The sequence below is a fragment of the Desmodus rotundus genome, chromosome 5 (assembly GCF_022682495.2).
Source record: "Desmodus rotundus isolate HL8 chromosome 5, HLdesRot8A.1, whole genome shotgun sequence".
Taxonomy (NCBI): Eukaryota; Metazoa; Chordata; class Mammalia; order Chiroptera; family Phyllostomidae; genus Desmodus; species Desmodus rotundus.
Genome location: NC_071391.1, coordinates 33572507 through 33590602, shown reverse-complemented (window position 1 = coordinate 33590602; position 18096 = coordinate 33572507). Strand labels below are relative to the sequence as shown.

The window sequence follows — 18096 nt, the reverse complement described above, 5'->3', positions numbered from 1 at the left end:
CAAGTGACATAGGGCCCAAATCAAGATAATCTTAACTCTGCTTATTTTGGTGGCAGTGGAAAAATGAGAGTGCACATGGAAATGAACTCTGATACCCACTCTGCTGCCTCTTTACTTTTCATATCTAGTTTGAGAAGAATACGAGCAACCTGACACAGGAAATCTACTGCCCATCAACTGCGCTGAGACTGAGGCTTTCCAATGGGTATCAGATACAAAACTAAGCACTAAGTTTCTGATTAACAATCTCAATGCCTCAGCTTCCCCCGCCCCCCCCCCCAGAAGAGCTCAGTATGATCATAATAGATTATTTCTGCAGTGATTTAAAATCTGAATTTTTAAAACCAAGATTCCAAATTTTATCTTGTGTTGCTTACTGTGGTACAGACAACAAATTTAAAGCTTCAACTAAAATGAGGAAGCTGTGAAATCCCAAAATTTAAGATTTTGATCATTTGTTCATTAACTCATTCATCAAAAACTCACAGTTCCTTGTCTAAGTCTAGTACTGTATTAGGCCCTTGCGTTACAAAGGAAAATCAGTCACACGTGGCCCATAGTATCTTACTAAGTGTTAGGACAAAACTTTTGACCAAAACATATTAATAAATAATTTCCTATAAAAAAGTATTAATGTGTATGAATAGGAACATACCCTGGTAACTTCCAAAGTGGAAAAATAATACTGAGCTTGTTGTGAAGTTCCTGAAACTCGTCAAATGTCCGGAACACGAATGATGGCTCAAGCTGTCCTTCCCTCAAAATTCGGACTACGTAAATCTGAAGAAATCACACCCACACACATTAGATTCATAATAGAACCTTTCTGGACAGAAAATTTATAGCTCAACTGTTGTATGTAATCTGAGTGCTTTTAACTTGGTAATATATATGTCACCAACAGGAAAGAGCAAATATAAAACTCGTATTTATGGCACATCTAACTACATTCTCAGAGTGATCTTAACCACCGTACGATATAAAAACAAGAACAGGAAAGTAAAAGTCATTTTATTTCCAGGACTAAATAAAACAACATACTCCCCAAATTTATAAATGTTGTACATTTCCAATGAAAATATTAATCAGTAAATTCATTTAAGAGACTAAATAAGAAAAGAGGCAAAATTTATGGCAGCTGGGGCAGGAGAGAAAACTTCCTTGATATTTAAACTATTATAAAGTCAAAGTACTTTAAAGAGCAAAATGCTGATGCAGAGTCAGATACATCTACGGAAGGAATAAATTCAGGGATATGTATAAACTCAGTGTATGTAAAGGTGGCATAATCAATCACTGGGGAAAACAGATTGCTCCATAAAATGGTGTTAGGATAAAATGATCAGTAAACATACAAAAATTTATTATTAAAATAGGTGAAAATACTTTAAAATAATAGTAAAGTTGCTTTCTAAAATTTATCAATTTGTCATAAATTTAAAGACTCACAGTGCCACAAAGTATTATCCAACAAAAATATTAGCCCAAGGTTGAAAAAGAACAGCAAAAACGATGATCATGCTGTACTACTCAGGGGCGGGGAGCATACTGAAGATCCTGTGTTTAAAGAACAAACTTTGTATGTCTGTGTGTGTGTGTTATAATACTTCATCATCCCTAGAGAGTAGATTAAGAACTTAGACTTTTGCCCTTGCTGGTGTAGCTCAGTGGATTCAGTACGGGCTGCAAACTAAAAGGTCGCCAGTTCAATTCCCAGTCTGGGTTGCAGGCCAGATACCCAGTAGGGGGCATGTGAGAGGCAACCACACACTGGTATTTCTCTCTTTCTCCTTCCCCTCTCTCCAAAAATAAATAAATAAAATCCTAAAAAAAAAAAAAAAAAAAAAAACCTCAGACTTTCACTTTATCTGCTTCTCTATTGGTTGAATTTGTTACACTGAGCAAAATTTACCTTTGAAATTAAGAATGAACTGAAGATAAGGAAGAAGAAAAAGCACTACCCTTTTAGTCTTGTCTCTGAAAAGAAGAATATCATTTGTCCCTCATGGTCTTAGAGCAAATCTACCAAGAAATAAATACCAAAAGACAATTAGGGATGCTCCAAGGACATTTATTTATTTTTGGACCACCCATGGAAGAAAGAAGTGTGAAAAGAATGAGTGCTTGAAACTTCAGCAGAGTCAGTGAAGGAAGCAGGAAAAGGCAACAGCAATGCAGGCGTGAGTCTCCAAAATCAAACCAAACTTACGTAGTGTTTATCTGGGTTGTATTTCTTATGATAAGTGAAAACAGAGACTTCCTTGATTCGGCCATCTTGCTTAAAGGAGTATGTTTTCGGTGAAAATGAAAGGATGGGCTCATCATTAGAAGGAAGACCAGAAAAACGCAGCTGAGCAAGGTTGTGAATGAAGAAGTTAAACTTTGTGGCAATGCTTCCCAAACTTGATTCAATCAGCCTACAAAATAATCAGAAAATGCGTTAACAGTAAATGTCCAGGAGAACACACGTTCAATTCTTTTAACATAATAAAAGATAAAAATACTTCTATTACCTTTAAAACATTAAGCAGATTCTTGCTCGCCAAAAGATTTCCTTTGTTCTATTGGCTAAAAACCCGTTAAAATACATTCAATCCCAGAAAAAATTTTAGCACACGATTCTCTATTCCATCCCATCCCACTGTCTCCAAAAAACAATGCTCTGATTTCTTGAGCCCTCTGGAGTCCAATACTAATTAAAAGCTTTTAGGGATAGAAGATGATTGGTATAATGGCAAAAAGATGATTTCATTATTGTATTCCCTTATAATAAGTGGGGGTAGAAACAACTAAATGGGTATAGAAGGAAGCTGTCCAGAGTAATCACAATTTTAAAAAATCTCTTCTATCAAGTAGTAAAATAGAACCTGGTATCAGAGTCCTTCAGATAATTATAACTTCCCTCAGTTGGGAAAATAAGTTTCAACAGAATGGGGAATTTGGTGAGAATCAATTCAGAAAGCAGGCCTGGATAAAACATTTTAGGCAAGCAAAAGAAACGAGACGTTTCAGAAACAGGATAAAGGAATCCAGAAAATGAAAGGAGATTCAGAAAGAGAATGAGAACCTCACACAAAGATTCTTGCCTTGCTATGGACCAAATGTTTGTGTCTCCCAAAACTCATGTGCTGAAGCCCCTTTATGAAGTTAGCAATTAAGGTTAAGAGTAGAGCCCTGATCCAATAGGATTAATGTCTTTAAAAAATGAGACAAGAGCCCTGGCTGGCGTGGGTCCATGGATTGAGCATGGGCTGCGAACCAAAGGGTTGCTGGTTCGATTCCCAGTCAGGGCACATGCCTGGGTTGCAGGCCAGGGGCCCAGTGGGGACCATGTGAGTGGCAACCACACAGTGATGTTTCTCCCCCTCTCTTCCTCCCTTCCCCTCTGTCAATAAATAAATAAATAAATACTTTTTAAAAAGAGAGACAAGAAAGCTCATGATTTCTTGCTCCATCTCCCTCTTTCATGAGATAAAACAGTGAGAAGGCTAGTCTGCTTCCTTCCCTCACCAGGAAGCAAACTGGCTAGCACTTTGACTTGGACTTCCCAGCCTCCAGAACTATGAGAAAATAAATTTCTGTTGTTTAAACCACCTCATCTGTGGTATTTTGTTATGGCAGATCAAGCAGACTAATATATGCCTGCTTCACAGCCTTACCCAGAGGAGCCAACGAATCTTTAAAAAAAAAAAACCAAACCAAAACCCACAATACCTAAATTATCAGAATTAGTTTGAAAGGCTATATAATAGTCAGCTTCCTTCAATGCAATTCACCCAAGACTCTCTCTTTTTTTAAAGATCTTCACTTTTTGGGGGGTAAAGATTTTATTTATTTTTAGAGAGAAGGGAAAAGAGGGAGAAAGGGAGGGAGAAAAACATCAATGTGTGGTTGCCTCTCATGTGTCCCCCACTGGGGACCTGGCCTACAACCCAGGCATGTACCCTGACTGGGAATCGAACTAGTAACCCTTTGGTTCACAGGACTGTGCTCAATCCACTGAGCTACACCAGCCAGGGCTCAGCCCAGACTCTTGAGACTAGGGAAATCCAGCCCAGTGTCTCCTACTTCTTCTCCACTAAGAGGAAGAAGGCAAGAGAAAAAGGAGAGAAAAGAACGTGAGCTCTTGTACCCCTCCCCGCTATGGCATTGTAATGAGGTGGTACCACTAGTCACTGACCAACCTGGTCACCAGACATTTAGAACATATTTATTTGCCTTTACAGCAATGACAAGTTCAAGTGCAGTCAATGGTATGTGTTTCAAGTACTACATCATATCATAACTTATTAGAGCAGTGCTGCTGTTTGCTGTTTTAATCACATAAGTATCCATGAAAATTTTTATAGCAGAACCCTCAAAAATAGATCAGGAAAAAACCTTGTACTTGGCACTGTAGAATATATACTTCACAGAAATAATTCATAAATAGGATTTTATAATTCAAATCATATACTAAATAAAATGAGATCATGTCAGAGAAATAAATATATATTTTTTATTTTTCTTTTTACAGATTTTATTTATTTTTAGAGAGAGAGGAAGGAAGAGAGACAGAGGGGGAAAGAAACATCAATGTGTGGTTGCCTCTCACATGCCCCCTACTGGGGACCTGGCCTGCAACCCAGGCATGTGCCCTGACTGGGAATTGAACCAGCAACCCTCTGGCTCACAGGCTGGCACTCAATCCACTGAGCCACACCAGCCAGGGCTAAATTTATTTTCTTTTTAATGTTGCAAATCTTTTATATTTATTCATAAATAAACTTTTGGCAACCTACTATTTGCTAATACTCTGAATCAATTTTTTTCCTATAAAGCAGAATTTTGATATGTAGCATTTGTTTACACTAAGGAAAACAAGTCAAAGCTAAACTGTATGTGCCTTCCCTAATACACTGCAGCATGCCTTACCTAGTAAAGAAAATTGTAGCCTCTGCATCTGTAGTTTGGGGTTGAAGTGCATCTCTAACATATTTCAAATCTTGAATACTTGTAAGTTCTGGTAGCCCTGAGGGAATCATCTATAGAAAGAGAAAAAAAGTCTATGAAATTAATTTTTTTAAAAGGTCTGTTCCCCATCCTTCCCTAACAGCTCTCCAGGTAATCAGAACTAAAATAAAAACAGTCATAGTTTTGGGCAGTTTGTGTTTTAGAGACCTAAGTGATTCTCAATAAATGAAAAAAATTGAGGCAAATGAAGTAAATTGTTGGAAGTTACAAAGTCAGTTTATTGAATATAAGCTATAAAATCCACTTATTTTTGATTGGTACTCTTTTTTTTTAAATACTAATTTCAGTCACAATAATCATAGTGGGGTTTTTCTGTTTGCTTTTACTTTTTATTTTATGTATGTCTAGAAAAGTACAGAAACCTTCAGTGTACAGCTTACTGAATGTACACAACCTGGACACATGCAGGTTAAGACACGATACATCTGCCAGCATCCCAGGTGACCTCAGGGTCCCTTCCAGTTACTATCACTCCTCCCCTGCAGGGTAACCAGGGTGACTGATTTTTTTTATATTTTCTAAAAATGATGTTGGTAACAACATACCTGACATTTGAGAATATAGTAAATTTTATTCCAAAATTACAAAATATCCTTTTTTAGTTATTGAAACACAGAAGCACTAATATAAAATTAATTAAATGCTTGTAAAGAAGAGAGTTACCAGTGAAAGGAGGTTAAGAAAGAGGGTGGTCTGCTTCCTTATCAGGTTGTAGGCCTGACAGCACAGGTCCACAAACAACTGGAAACGAATGGTAGGCTTTTCACCCCCATTGATGACATACGCCATATCAGAGGTCAGCACAAAAGGAGCCCGATCCCTAATTAAAAAAAAGTACATACGAAGTATTATTGACAGAAGACATTCAAATAGTGCAGTTGCTATCACATGGTTACTGAACTAAGGTATCAGCCATAGCAATTTCCAATTGGAAAACTGAGTATCAGACAGTTGTGAATTTGCATAATTCTTAAAAATTCACATTTTCAGGAAAGTCATTGTATAATCTCATCATTGAGATAGAACTTATACAGGAACTTTTTTCCCAAGGTAATATTTATAAATCCACACTCTCAAAAGAGATCAAACATAGTTACCGTTACAAACATACAGAGAGAACAACTTTGTCCTTGTTGACATTATACAAATGGGAACATTTCCAGTCAGATAGCACTAACTAGACAAAATACCCCTAATTCACCTCAGCAAAGGCTACACACACACACACAGTCATTCTTGTGGTAAGGTCATCTCTTAGGGCTTTTTTTTTAATCTCTATTTATGCCCAAAAGCAGCTACCACACAAGAACAGCAAGGAAAAGGAGAAGGCTTGGGACATGAGTTTGTGAAACTGGAAGTGCCTCTCTTTTCATCAACAACATTAGTACCTTTTGAAGCTACCAAACATCTGTGCATGGCCCAAGAACTTCCCAAAGTCAATGTGAAACATGTGTCCTGTGCTTCGAAGCATTATGTTATCATTGTGTCTATCACAGATGCCTAAAACATAGGTAGCCACACAACATCCAGCACAAGAGTAGATAAAATTCTCAGAAGCCTGCAATAAAGACATAAAATTAGTTTAGGAAAAAAATATTATTTCTAAAGGAGACAAGATTACAAAGATTAATGTGGTTCACCCCTCTTTGACATCCACTTTCTAAACAGCTAATAAGTTGGATTATGGAACAAGCCAGCCCTTTCACAATTCAAAAACAAAAATACCCTTCTAAAGGCGGTTATATTGCCCCTTCTCTCTAGCTCTGTCCTTTAATAAGCAGAGATCCCACCAAGCCCTCTGTGGGGTGTGTACTGCCTTTGAGCATCTTTAAGCATCATGTCTATGGAGCTCTGCTGCTTACCACAAGCGGTTACAGTGAGATGAAGATGAATCTGAATAAAAGAATATTATTGTCTCAGTTTTTGACTTGTAGGGAGGGCATGTGTAAAGGAAATCAAATTACATCTTGAAACATCCAATAATATAATTAATGTATTTTGTTGCCAATTTGGTAACTCCTTATGTGTCATCTGTTAAATGCCTCAAAGCTGGACACATTAGTCCTGCCTGTTCTGGGATTAAGTTACTAACATAATATCATACAGAAGGACACAGCAAGATGCACACAATGAAAAATGTTATCTAAAACATGTGCATTTAGTTTATTCTCAAGATACTACATTTCTGAATGAAGCAGTCATATGGTTCTACTTATTCCATATGACTCATTTTATTCCGTAAGCCCCCAGAAATCATTACTGATGGCGATGACAATAGCAAATGTTGGCCCTGGCCAAGTAGCTCGGTTGGTTAGAGCATCATCTCCACACGCCAAGGTCATGGGTTTGATCTCCAGTCAGGGCACATAGAACAATCAACCAATGAATGCATAAATGAATGAAACAACAAATCGATGTTTCTCCTCTCTCTCTCAAAAAAAGGAAAACGATAAATAATTTAAAAATGTATTGTAAAAAATGTTTATATAGCACTTATCAAAAATGAGGTACTGCACTACTCACTCTCTGTTTCTCTCCCCCTCACACACTCACGTATCCTATATGCATATACTATGTTGTACGTCTGGATGGATGGATATATGTATTAACTCATTCAAAATCTCATAACAAACTGCTGACGTAGGTACTATTATTGTCATTTGGCATATGAATCTGAAATACAGAAAGGTTATTTGCCCAAGATCACGTAATTGTTAAGAGGCAGAGCCAAGATTCAAAGCCAGGCGATGTGACTCCTCTGTATTACACTCCCCACACCAAAAAGCCAAATGCATAAAAGGCCATGTGTGTTACTTCACCATCGTTTCGTGTCAAACAGCTTACCTGGAATCACAAAAAAGCCAGCACTACTATAAACACGTATTGGCTTCTGTTGCATCGCTTTCCCCACACCACAAAGTAAGAAAAGGAAGTGTTTTTAAACATTTTGAAAGACCAATGAAATTCCTCTACTTTACTTTCTTAGGTCAACAGGTAGCATTTGGACATACCCATATGTAAATGTGATACATTAATGATTTGACATAAAGTAGGCAGACAAATGACATTAAAACTGGGATGTCTTACACCACCATTGAAAGTCTTCCCTAGGCCAATTTCAGATCATTACAGGCCTTATGTGCTAGAGATTTCCCTTTCCTCTTGTGTAATACAAAAATATCCTAAAACAAAAACATGATGCCTCCAATAATAAAAACAGCTGTCAATTACAGAATTTACTCTATGTAACACTTTATATTAATTCATTTAATTCTCACTATAACCTACAGTACTTTTTATAGCCATAATATATACTGTAATACCATAAAAATATAATACTACAACATTTTATAGCAGATGTCACTGAGGCACAAAGAAGTTAAATGACTTGCCCAAGGTTGTATAGCTGGTAAGTGACTTTGGACCTGAATTCAAGCCCAGGAAGTCTGGCCCATAGTCTTGCTCTTAACTACCACACGACATAGCCACTGCACTTATTTCCTGAACTCTTTCCAAGACCTTTGTGAAATACAGCATTCTGGGTTATAAAATACCGATTCTGCTGGCCTCTAAATACATGTTTGGAAAAGGTTTTTTTGTAATTTGACATTGGGTTCACTTAAATTCCTGCCATTAAATGCATTCTGTTTTTACATTCTTTCCTTTACTTGGAGAAAGATACTGTTTTCATGACTTAAGACTAAATAGCTGAAACAGAGCTGGAAAATAAAAGCACTGAAGATCTATGTAATACATTTTTAACCACATTACTTAGAATAAGGACACAGGCTAATCACCTTTTCATACTCCTCCTCGGAAGGATTGTACTTCCTCAGCCACTCTGCAAGTGGTTTATCTTTAAAGGACCCGGTCACACCGTATTCCACTTGGATCTTCCTGAGGGTATCTGAAGCGGGAACCAGCTCCACCATGCCTTTACCAACACAACATTAAGCTATGTGAAAATATCTTCTGAAAATAAGCCTTTAAAAAACTGTGTAGCTTTCAAGCTTTGACATAAGACAACCAGCTAGCAATTATCATTTTTTAAAAAATTCACTCTGGCAGGCTCATGCTAGAAAATGTGGGCAATCATAATTATTTTTTATTTTTGGAAGATCCACAATGTAAAAGTTAACTATTTGAAACTCTATAATCTGTACATCCATATGCTATCCACCCCCAAATAACAATTTTAATTACAAAGTAGGTAATACGACCTCCTTAATAAAACTACTTATAGGGTACATGCTGTCACATGGTATTTTCTCACAACACTTTCACAAGTACTTTCTCTAGTCATGTATGTGTTCAAGATAAGAGTGTTTCAGAGTACATTAAGCCCTTTCAAAGGGAAGAACAGGTTAAGATTGTCCTTGTCATATGCTTAAGTCTTATGTAAGTGTTTTGTCTTCCTACTGAAATGTACATGTCTATCTGGGCAAATCATTTTTTTTGCTCTACTTATAGTTCCCTTAAAACAAATATCAAACAAATAAATTATAGTACAATGTAATAAAATGAGGTAGATCTCTACATGTTTATGTAGAAAAGACCTCAAAAATATGTTTTTAAAGACAAAATCCAGATGGAGTACTGTACATTTTGTGTTTAAAAAAAAAGACTATTATGTCCTGGCTAGTGTGTTCAGTGGTTTGAGCGCCCACCTGCGAATCAAAAGGTCATTGGATTGATTCTCAGTCAGGGCACGTGCCTGGGTTGCAGGCCAGGTCCCCAGATGGGGGCACACAAGAGGCAACTGCTCTATGTATCTCTCGCACATCAATGTTTCTCTCCCTTTCTTTCTCCCTCCCTTCCCTCTAGCTAAAGAAAAGTAAATAAATTTTTAAAAGACTATTATGCATGGTGGAATATACACAAAACATTCCCAGAAGGCTATGTGAGTCATTACATTTTGGAAGCAAGATACCTAGGAATAAGGATGGAGGTATAGGAGGAAACAGATTTATTTTTCAATTACATGCTATACAGACATTTTACAATGACCATATATTATTTATATAATTTAAAAATTAGCTTTATATTTTTTTTAAAAATCAAGGAAATGCATTGGCATCAAAATAAGATATGGATACAGTGACCTGCTTTGGACAAAGAACTGGAAGAAACCAAGCAAGCCAAGGCCTCCACACCATCCCAAAAGAAAGTGCACAGGGCTAGGTTGTAATCCTAGTCATCTGGTCACATACGACAGAATGAATTCATTTGGATCTCTTTTGTTGTTTTGGTGGCATCATGTGATTTATAGTTCATGGTGACATCCTTTTGCAATGAGTACCTGCATCTTGATTGTACAATTATACTTAATCAAACTGTTAACATATATACAGATTCTAATTTCATAATAAACATACATATGTACAGTTACTCAGGATCACAACAGGTCATCATGAAGAAGGATTCGACTTAACTCTGATAGCCTGTGAAGAGAACTGGAACTGATGGTTAGAAGAAACCAGAAGTCAGTTCACCTGGATGCAAGAAAGAATTCTCCGGCCATGAAAATCCTGGACATGATGGACTACCTTGGAATATAGTGAACTCCCTTCACTATAAGCATTTAAGCATAAATTGAATGGCAAATATTAGAAGGATGATTAGATAAGATAATCTTGCAGGTGACTTCCTACTGTCTATGATTATAATCTGGAAAGTGTTTCTTATCTTTACTAACCATAGGTGATCTTTCTGTCCTTTAAAACCCACAGCATTGCCGTTGCAGTTATTCTTAGAGTTTTTGGCTTACTAAAGCATTTTCTGTTACTTACATATGTCTTCAATTGCTTCTCTCTAAAATATAAGCACTATGCTATTAGCGTGCTGCAGATGGTAGGTACACAACAAACATTTGTTGAATAACAATAATGGTTGTGATTTACTGAGTGGCTAATATGTATCAGACACTAGGGTGTTTTACATTTATTATCTCATTTATCACAATGTTTCTATGAGTATACTACTGGTATTATTCACACTTAATGTATGTGGAAGTGAAAAAATGTATTCAATAAATAATAAGATAAAGTTTGTTCTTAGTGGAAAAAAGCTTTGTAACCATTATTTCATTTTGCTGTAATGAAATCTAAATTGGTTTAACTTAGAGATGGCCTTAATTATAAGTCTAAAGCCAAAGACCATAAAGTCTTCGTTAGGTCAATAATGGACAACTCTGGTTACTGCACTTATCAGGGCTACTCACTGAGTTATTTAATCACGAGCAAATGAATCGATAAAGTAACACTAAGTTGAAATACGAAATAACTGAGATCACAGTGTGTCAGCACCAGGATCCTTACAGCAGGCATACTCTGAGCTAAGTTCACGAAAAAATACAAATAAAAATAAGACACCAAGACACAGCTAACAAAGTTACCTCTATCTCTGCCAGTTGAGAGACATTTGAAAATCACCATCCTCAGATCTAGTCCTTCTTTAAGCCAGATTTTGTCCATTATCTTTATCATCTGTAAAGCTAACATATCTTGCCGAAGATCTTCACCAACCTTGAAATCAAGAACAAAAGGAAACTTGGACCCTTCCCAAACACTACTTAGATCACACACCACAAAGGGGGGAAGGGGCGTAGTCTGCATGAAAGGCTCTGCCTGGAGTTAGGATGTGCTCAACCCGCGCGGCAGCAAGTCTAGCCCAGGGTTACATTTATTCCCAAATCGGTTTGGGAACAGTTTATGTCAGTGATAATACTTCCCGTAATTATTCAATTTAATTAAATATTAAATAAACAAAATTACTTTTGCAATTTTGTAAAAGAAATTTGAAAAAAGAGTTTTTAAATCACCATTTAAAAACAAAGTAACCTTATTTCACTCACCTTAAACATGACGTTGATTTCCTCCCCCATTGGATCAGCATTCACCATTGTGACCTTTAGGGGCACAGCATTAGAACTGAAGAAGGAACATGACTACAAATACAACACATTAAGTATTAGAATGATAGATAACACTGCAATAAAAATGGGTTTAATTTTTTTTTGTCCTAGGCATTCCTCCTTTCACTTGTTTCTCTGAATTATGGCAAATGGAGTAACACAGGAAAGCTGTTTTTTAGATTATCTGGCAGATAAAAGGTATATAAACATACTTTCTGAAACTTAAACACAGCATATGAGTAAAATATTATCTACTGATATTTGAGCAGTGAAGCAAAAGCTTAAAAACTTGAGACAAAAACTATTAAAAGTGTGAGCTTTGAGTATCATAATTCCTCAACAGAGCACAAAATTTTTGTATACTCGTATCTTTCCTCTACATCAGTGTAATCTGGGATGAGATCTCTACTTCTCTGATTTATAGTACTATTATAATTAATAATTAGTCATGCAATCAAATAGTGACACTAAATTTAACAATTACATTACCAAAGATAAAATTAACAATTACAATCTTATTTTAAATGAAACTGGTTAAAAAACTAATTTAAGACTGTGAGACTAACTTAAAGGTAAACAACAAACCAAAGAAGAAAATGTAATCACTGTCCCCAAATGACATACACATACAAGTCAGGCATCCGTGGCTAAATTTCAAGGAAGAGTGGCCATATCAACTTAAAAAAAAAAAAACATCAAATCTGAAACTCCATTATGAATAGCCATACCCTGGCCTTTCAAAACCACAAACTCAAATGGATGAATTAATTGGTTGCCTTTGCCGAACTCATGGTAGAGAAAAATCGCTATTTGTATTACTATTAGTCCAGTTCAAAATAAAATTAATTTTGATGATCACTCACTACTTTTTGATTGCTCTAAAAAGTACTAAAAACCCAGGAAGACTTTATCTGACTACAAATGACGAAGGGAAAAGTGTCTGTCTGTGAGTGGGTAGTTTTAACATCAGAATTAACAACACATGCCTCTCATGTAACTATTTACAGTGCAGTGAAGCATAATTTAATTTGAGGTAGTAAGTAATTTTACACTTTTTTCCTTCAGGAATGGTGATTAGTAACAATGCACTAAGATAAATATGGGCCTTATACCACAGGCATCTACAAATACTTATAAAAGCAACTTAGGTAGGTTTGATCCTCATTTGCTTTCAGCATACCTGCCCATTTCCCTTCTTCCCACACATTATTTTGAAATGTAATATGAACTTGTAAGTATTTTACATGTCACCTTAATATTTAATTCTTTTGCCACAAGACTTGGATTAAGAGGGAGACGACATTTATTTCTTAGAAAAAAGGACTGTACTCGTTCCATACTCCTTTGGAGGACAACCTAGGAAAACAGAATGATACTGTAAGTACATAATGAAAATGAATACATATTTTTAAGACAACAAAATTATGATGTGGACCTAATTTTTTAAATGCCCAATTGTCAAATGTTGCTAAAGAGAGTTAATTTTTATTATAAAAATAAAATTAGAACAGGCAAAGGCTATAAACATGGGAGGGGACAGTGTGTATGTTCATATTTAACATTTGTTAAAACTCACATTCAAATAAACAGAAATTAAACAAAAATTAGGAATAATTTTTCATCAGATGAAAAATTTAAGATAATATCCAGTGCTGGCTACAGGATGGGAAACAGATACTTTCATAATCTATCAGTGGGGAGAGGGGTGTGTACCGGTCCATATATAAATATATAATTTATTTTTGGTAGAGTAATCTAATAGAGACTACTAAAACTAGAAGTGTACATAGTTCTCAACTCAACTATTTCACCGGTAGGAATATCCTATAAAGAAATGAGGGGCAAAAACGTATACACTGCAGTTCATTGCAGGACTGTTTGAGAAAAGAAAAATATGTAAACAATCTACATAGAGGTAATTAATGGTTCATAATTTATGCTACAATCACCTTGTAATATTATGTACCTATTAAGAAACATGAATTGTAACTATATATGTACTGACATGAATTCTCCAAGTAAAAAAAAAAAAGCAATTTGCAAAAAAACAAAAATGTGTATGTGTGTAAAATTATAAAAAATGATCAAGAAGGAAATATAGCCCACTATTCTATAAACTTCTTCATTATTTAGATTTTTTAAACATTGCCATCCAGTCATGGTTTTATTATTTTTACAGTTACAAAAGTTAAAAAACAAAATAATGAAAGGCATTCAAGACAACAATTTTAACCAGAAAGGAATTAATAAACATGGGAATTAAAGCACTGATTTTCTGAGTGAGGTTGTGAAATCTTTTCCTAAAGATTTTAAGTAACCTTTAAATTCATCTGCTCAAAACAGCATAGGTGTAGTTAGAATTCTATTGGCTATGTATTGACAAAGAATAACAACTTCACCTATCAGCAATGTAAAGATCCTTTAGTATCAAAATGTTTATGTTCCCTCTTACGGATACATACCTGTCTGGCTGATCCACTAGCCTGCTTTACTTTTTCTGCTACTCCTCCTAAAAGCTGTACAAGTTTTGATTGCTTGAAGAGTTCTTCTCTGAGCCCTTTTCCTCCCACTGACAGGAGAGCACCCAAAACATGTTCATACCGGGCACCGAATTGTGCATCATGCAGGGCATCCTTCAGGAGCCTAAGAGAGCAAAATATTTGTCAGCCACTTCTGAAAACTGGATGAACATCTCCCCAAAATCAATTTTACACGTTTAATTTTATGTCTCCAGAAATTTATTTTAAGTCATATAAGTAAAAATTCATTCATTATTATAGAGATCTAACATGCCAAATACAGAGTTTTGTTATTTTTTGTTTTATTTCTAAGAACATAAAAATTTACTTTCTTAAAAGTAATGCCTTTATAAAACATCTAGTATCCACAGTAAGTGGTCTGGGTGTACCATTTAGACTTTCAGAGTATGTCATCTGTGTAAATACTAGGAATAAAAATAAAGTACTGAAGAAAATTTAAATCTTACCAATATAAATTGTGTGCTATCTGTATATTTCCCAATGCCCTGGACAGAAGGAAGCGTACTAATGAACTGTTCAAATAAATTTCGTATTTCAAAGCCTACACATAAAAGAAAATAAAGAATTACTAGTGGTCAAACCCATACTAGACTGTTAGGATAAAATTATCAAAAAAAATTATATAAAGCTTACTCCTGTTGATGAAAGATGATACTGATAAAAATGAAACAGATAGATTAACTTAGGCTAAATTAAAGAAATCAAACAGGAAAGCATAGACCTGGCAATAATATTCATTAGGTATGTTTAAATGGCCAGTAAAGAAAAATAAAAGCTCAAGTCTGATTTATTCTGAGAATCTAAAAAGTCAAAGAATTAAAAATTCAGATGTGTATCTACACACACACACACACACACACACAGAGAGGTCTGTCCAGAAAAAGTACAACCACTGTTGACATAACAAGAACTGTTTGCGCGACATCGATGTAACACGGCAGCTTAGAGTGGAACTGGAATGCGCGTGCATGAACAATGACTGTACTTCACTGTCTTCACTGCACTAGTCAGTGGGGGCAGCAGATGACCTTGAGTGAGCATGTGTGCTGTGTGGCCATCGCATTCAAAATGACTGAATGACTACAGCAACAACTCTGCATCAAATCTTGTGTTAAGCCTGAACATTCCTCTGCAGAAACTATTCGGGTGATTCAGAAGGCCGCAGCTGTGGGCAAGTGGTGACTGCAGCTTCATCACGACGATGCGCCTGCTCACACGTAACGTCTCATGCAGAGTTTTCTGGCTAAACATCAAATCAGCCCCGCTACGTCTCAGGTTTGGCACCCTGTGACTTCTACCTTTCCCCAAAACTAAAATCACCTTACAAGGGGAAGAGATTTCAGACGATCGATGAGATTGAGGAAAATATGACAGGATAAACATGCTGGATAGTTTCTGCACAGGCCCTTTATATATATACATATATAAAATAAATGAGACAACTGGCAACAGTAGGAAAAAAATTCACATTAAATCCAAATGCAATCCAACTCAACATTTCCAAACTACAGAAGTACTTTTTATAAAAACACAAGGGGAATCTTTTAGCAAGTTCCCTACTAATAAAAATGAGGGGGGTGGGGGGCCAGTAAGGAGAATAGGTAAACCAAATAAAAAACTCACCTGTACAAACTGTGGAAGGAGATCGGTCAGCTCATCATCACTAATAGTCTCAATCCAGGTCACAGCTTGGGACCTCACTTCCTGATCAGCAAATCTAGAACAGTATCACAAAATCAAGATTTGATGGTGACTTATTTCTAATGAAACTGTATTTCCTGAAAACACAATCTAAATCTATTCCTGACAACGAACGCTCATATAGCTGTTTATTCAAATGCAATGTGTCATCATCTTCTTTTTTTTTAGGAAGAAAATCTTCCTGTGCTATACAAATTCTGGTAGGGGGCTGGTTTAGAAATCTTAAGCTTATGAAAATTAATTTTGGCCCACATCATAAAAATATAACAAATTATTCAAAATTTACATCCTAATTACGTCTTTAGGTTAGTTTTCAATATCACATGCCCTTTTAATAACCTCAGTGAAAAGGTATATTAGTAGAAACATACATTTACACATTTATATTGTATTGAATTGCTTTCATGTTAAAGCAAAGGGAAGTACGCCTGCAATATAATACCTTGCTGGAAAAAATTAACAACAATCAAACAGAGCAAATAAATTCCATCTTAACTGACTTACTTTGAATCAAGAAGCTCCAATGCAGTCAGTGAGTCTAGCGGAGGCCACTGGTGAAGCAAGGAGTAAATTTTGGCCAGATTAACCCATTTCCAGTTTGGGGCACTTGCTAGTATTTTAGGAAGACAATTTGTGTGTTTGAGGCAATAATAACGTTTCTCCCATAAAAAACCTTTGTCTTCTTTAGAAAGTCTGCATACATAACAGGAACTAAATTACTTCTCAATGATATCTTAATAACAGTTATAGTCTCAATGATTAAAAATACAAAGAAAAAATAAATACATTTTAGGACAGCCACTTGTTGGTAGAATCATTAATATGAATTTGTAACAGAAAAATGCAATGTACAGCAAACACCCCTAATTTACCCTATTTTGGGGAACAGAAAGAAATCAATTTGCCTTGATAAAAGTCTTAGTTATGAAAATGAAAGATAATTCAGTACAATAAAAATTTATTGAGCTCTAACCAGATGCCAGGCACTAGAATCAGAGTTGAATAAGCAAAATCCACCCTAAAAGCAAGGATTTTATTCATTTTACACAAGTAAAATCAAATGTTATATAATACAAAATTGCTACTACAAAATTTTGGAAGATGATTAGTTATATAGCTCAACTGAGTATATTTATATAAAGAGAAAAGAACTTGTTTTGGAGATTCTATTTAATCTTAATGAGAAGTGTTTATGTGAATGAGAGATTTCACTATTTTACTACCCACCCATCTACTTCTGTACACGTAATACACACACTGAAATGTATTCATCTCATGTGGGATACTGAAGAAAATTCAAATACTGAAAAAAGTGCACAGTGAGGTCCCTATTCTTCTAATTCCCCTGCCAGTGGCACCTGCCTGCACTTGTTTATTCTTCCAGATTCCATTTGTATAGAAGCACGTACACATATGTAGATCTTTTTCCTTTAGTGATAACACACTAAGTACACTATTCTGCTCCTTGCTTTCTTCATTTAACATATCTAACATATTGGTACGTAGCTATAACTTCATTTTTAATAGTTATATAGGACTCTGTTGGATAAATGTACCATGATCCGACCTCCATTGATGGATATTCCCCATCAGTTTTATAATAATGCAAACACATACTGCAGTGAGTCTCCATCAGCAAATACAAAAGGGTTCTTTCCTCTAAGACATACAACAACCTGGAAGTGGAATTGCTAGGTCAGGCTATACACATTGTGACCTTTATAGATTTTGAAAAATTGTTCTCCAAAGCTTTTTAGAATTCCGCCAACAATATAATCCCCCCTTTTCTGTACCCTCATCAACACTTTCTATGATAAAACATTCTAATTTTCAACAATCTGACGTTTATGAAATGGTATCTTGTAGCAATTTACATTTCCTTAATTACTGAGAGGCTGACATCTTTTCAGATGTTTAAAAGACATTGTA

At 35.6% G+C, this 18096-nt stretch overlaps 1 protein-coding gene across 1 annotated transcript in view; it reads right to left on the bottom strand.

The window, feature by feature from the left end:
- The window catches only part of PIK3C2A (phosphatidylinositol-4-phosphate 3-kinase catalytic subunit type 2 alpha), a 78954-nt gene that overhangs the window by 6109 nt on the left and 54749 nt on the right, over window positions 1–18096 (bottom strand). Inside the window, exons 16-28 of the mRNA XM_024558680.3 lie at window positions 16672–16860; window positions 16090–16183; window positions 14913–15007; window positions 14389–14569; window positions 13178–13282; window positions 11867–11959; window positions 11408–11537; window positions 8811–8947; window positions 6402–6571; window positions 5677–5833; window positions 4915–5024; window positions 2210–2417; window positions 656–780 (exon numbers count right to left, since the gene is read on the bottom strand). Coding sequence (XP_024414448.2) covers window positions 656–780; window positions 2210–2417; window positions 4915–5024; window positions 5677–5833; window positions 6402–6571; window positions 8811–8947; window positions 11408–11537; window positions 11867–11959; window positions 13178–13282; window positions 14389–14569; window positions 14913–15007; window positions 16090–16183; window positions 16672–16860 — 1794 coding nt within the window. The remainder of the gene's footprint in view (window positions 1–655; window positions 781–2209; window positions 2418–4914; window positions 5025–5676; window positions 5834–6401; window positions 6572–8810; window positions 8948–11407; window positions 11538–11866; window positions 11960–13177; window positions 13283–14388; window positions 14570–14912; window positions 15008–16089; window positions 16184–16671; window positions 16861–18096) is intronic.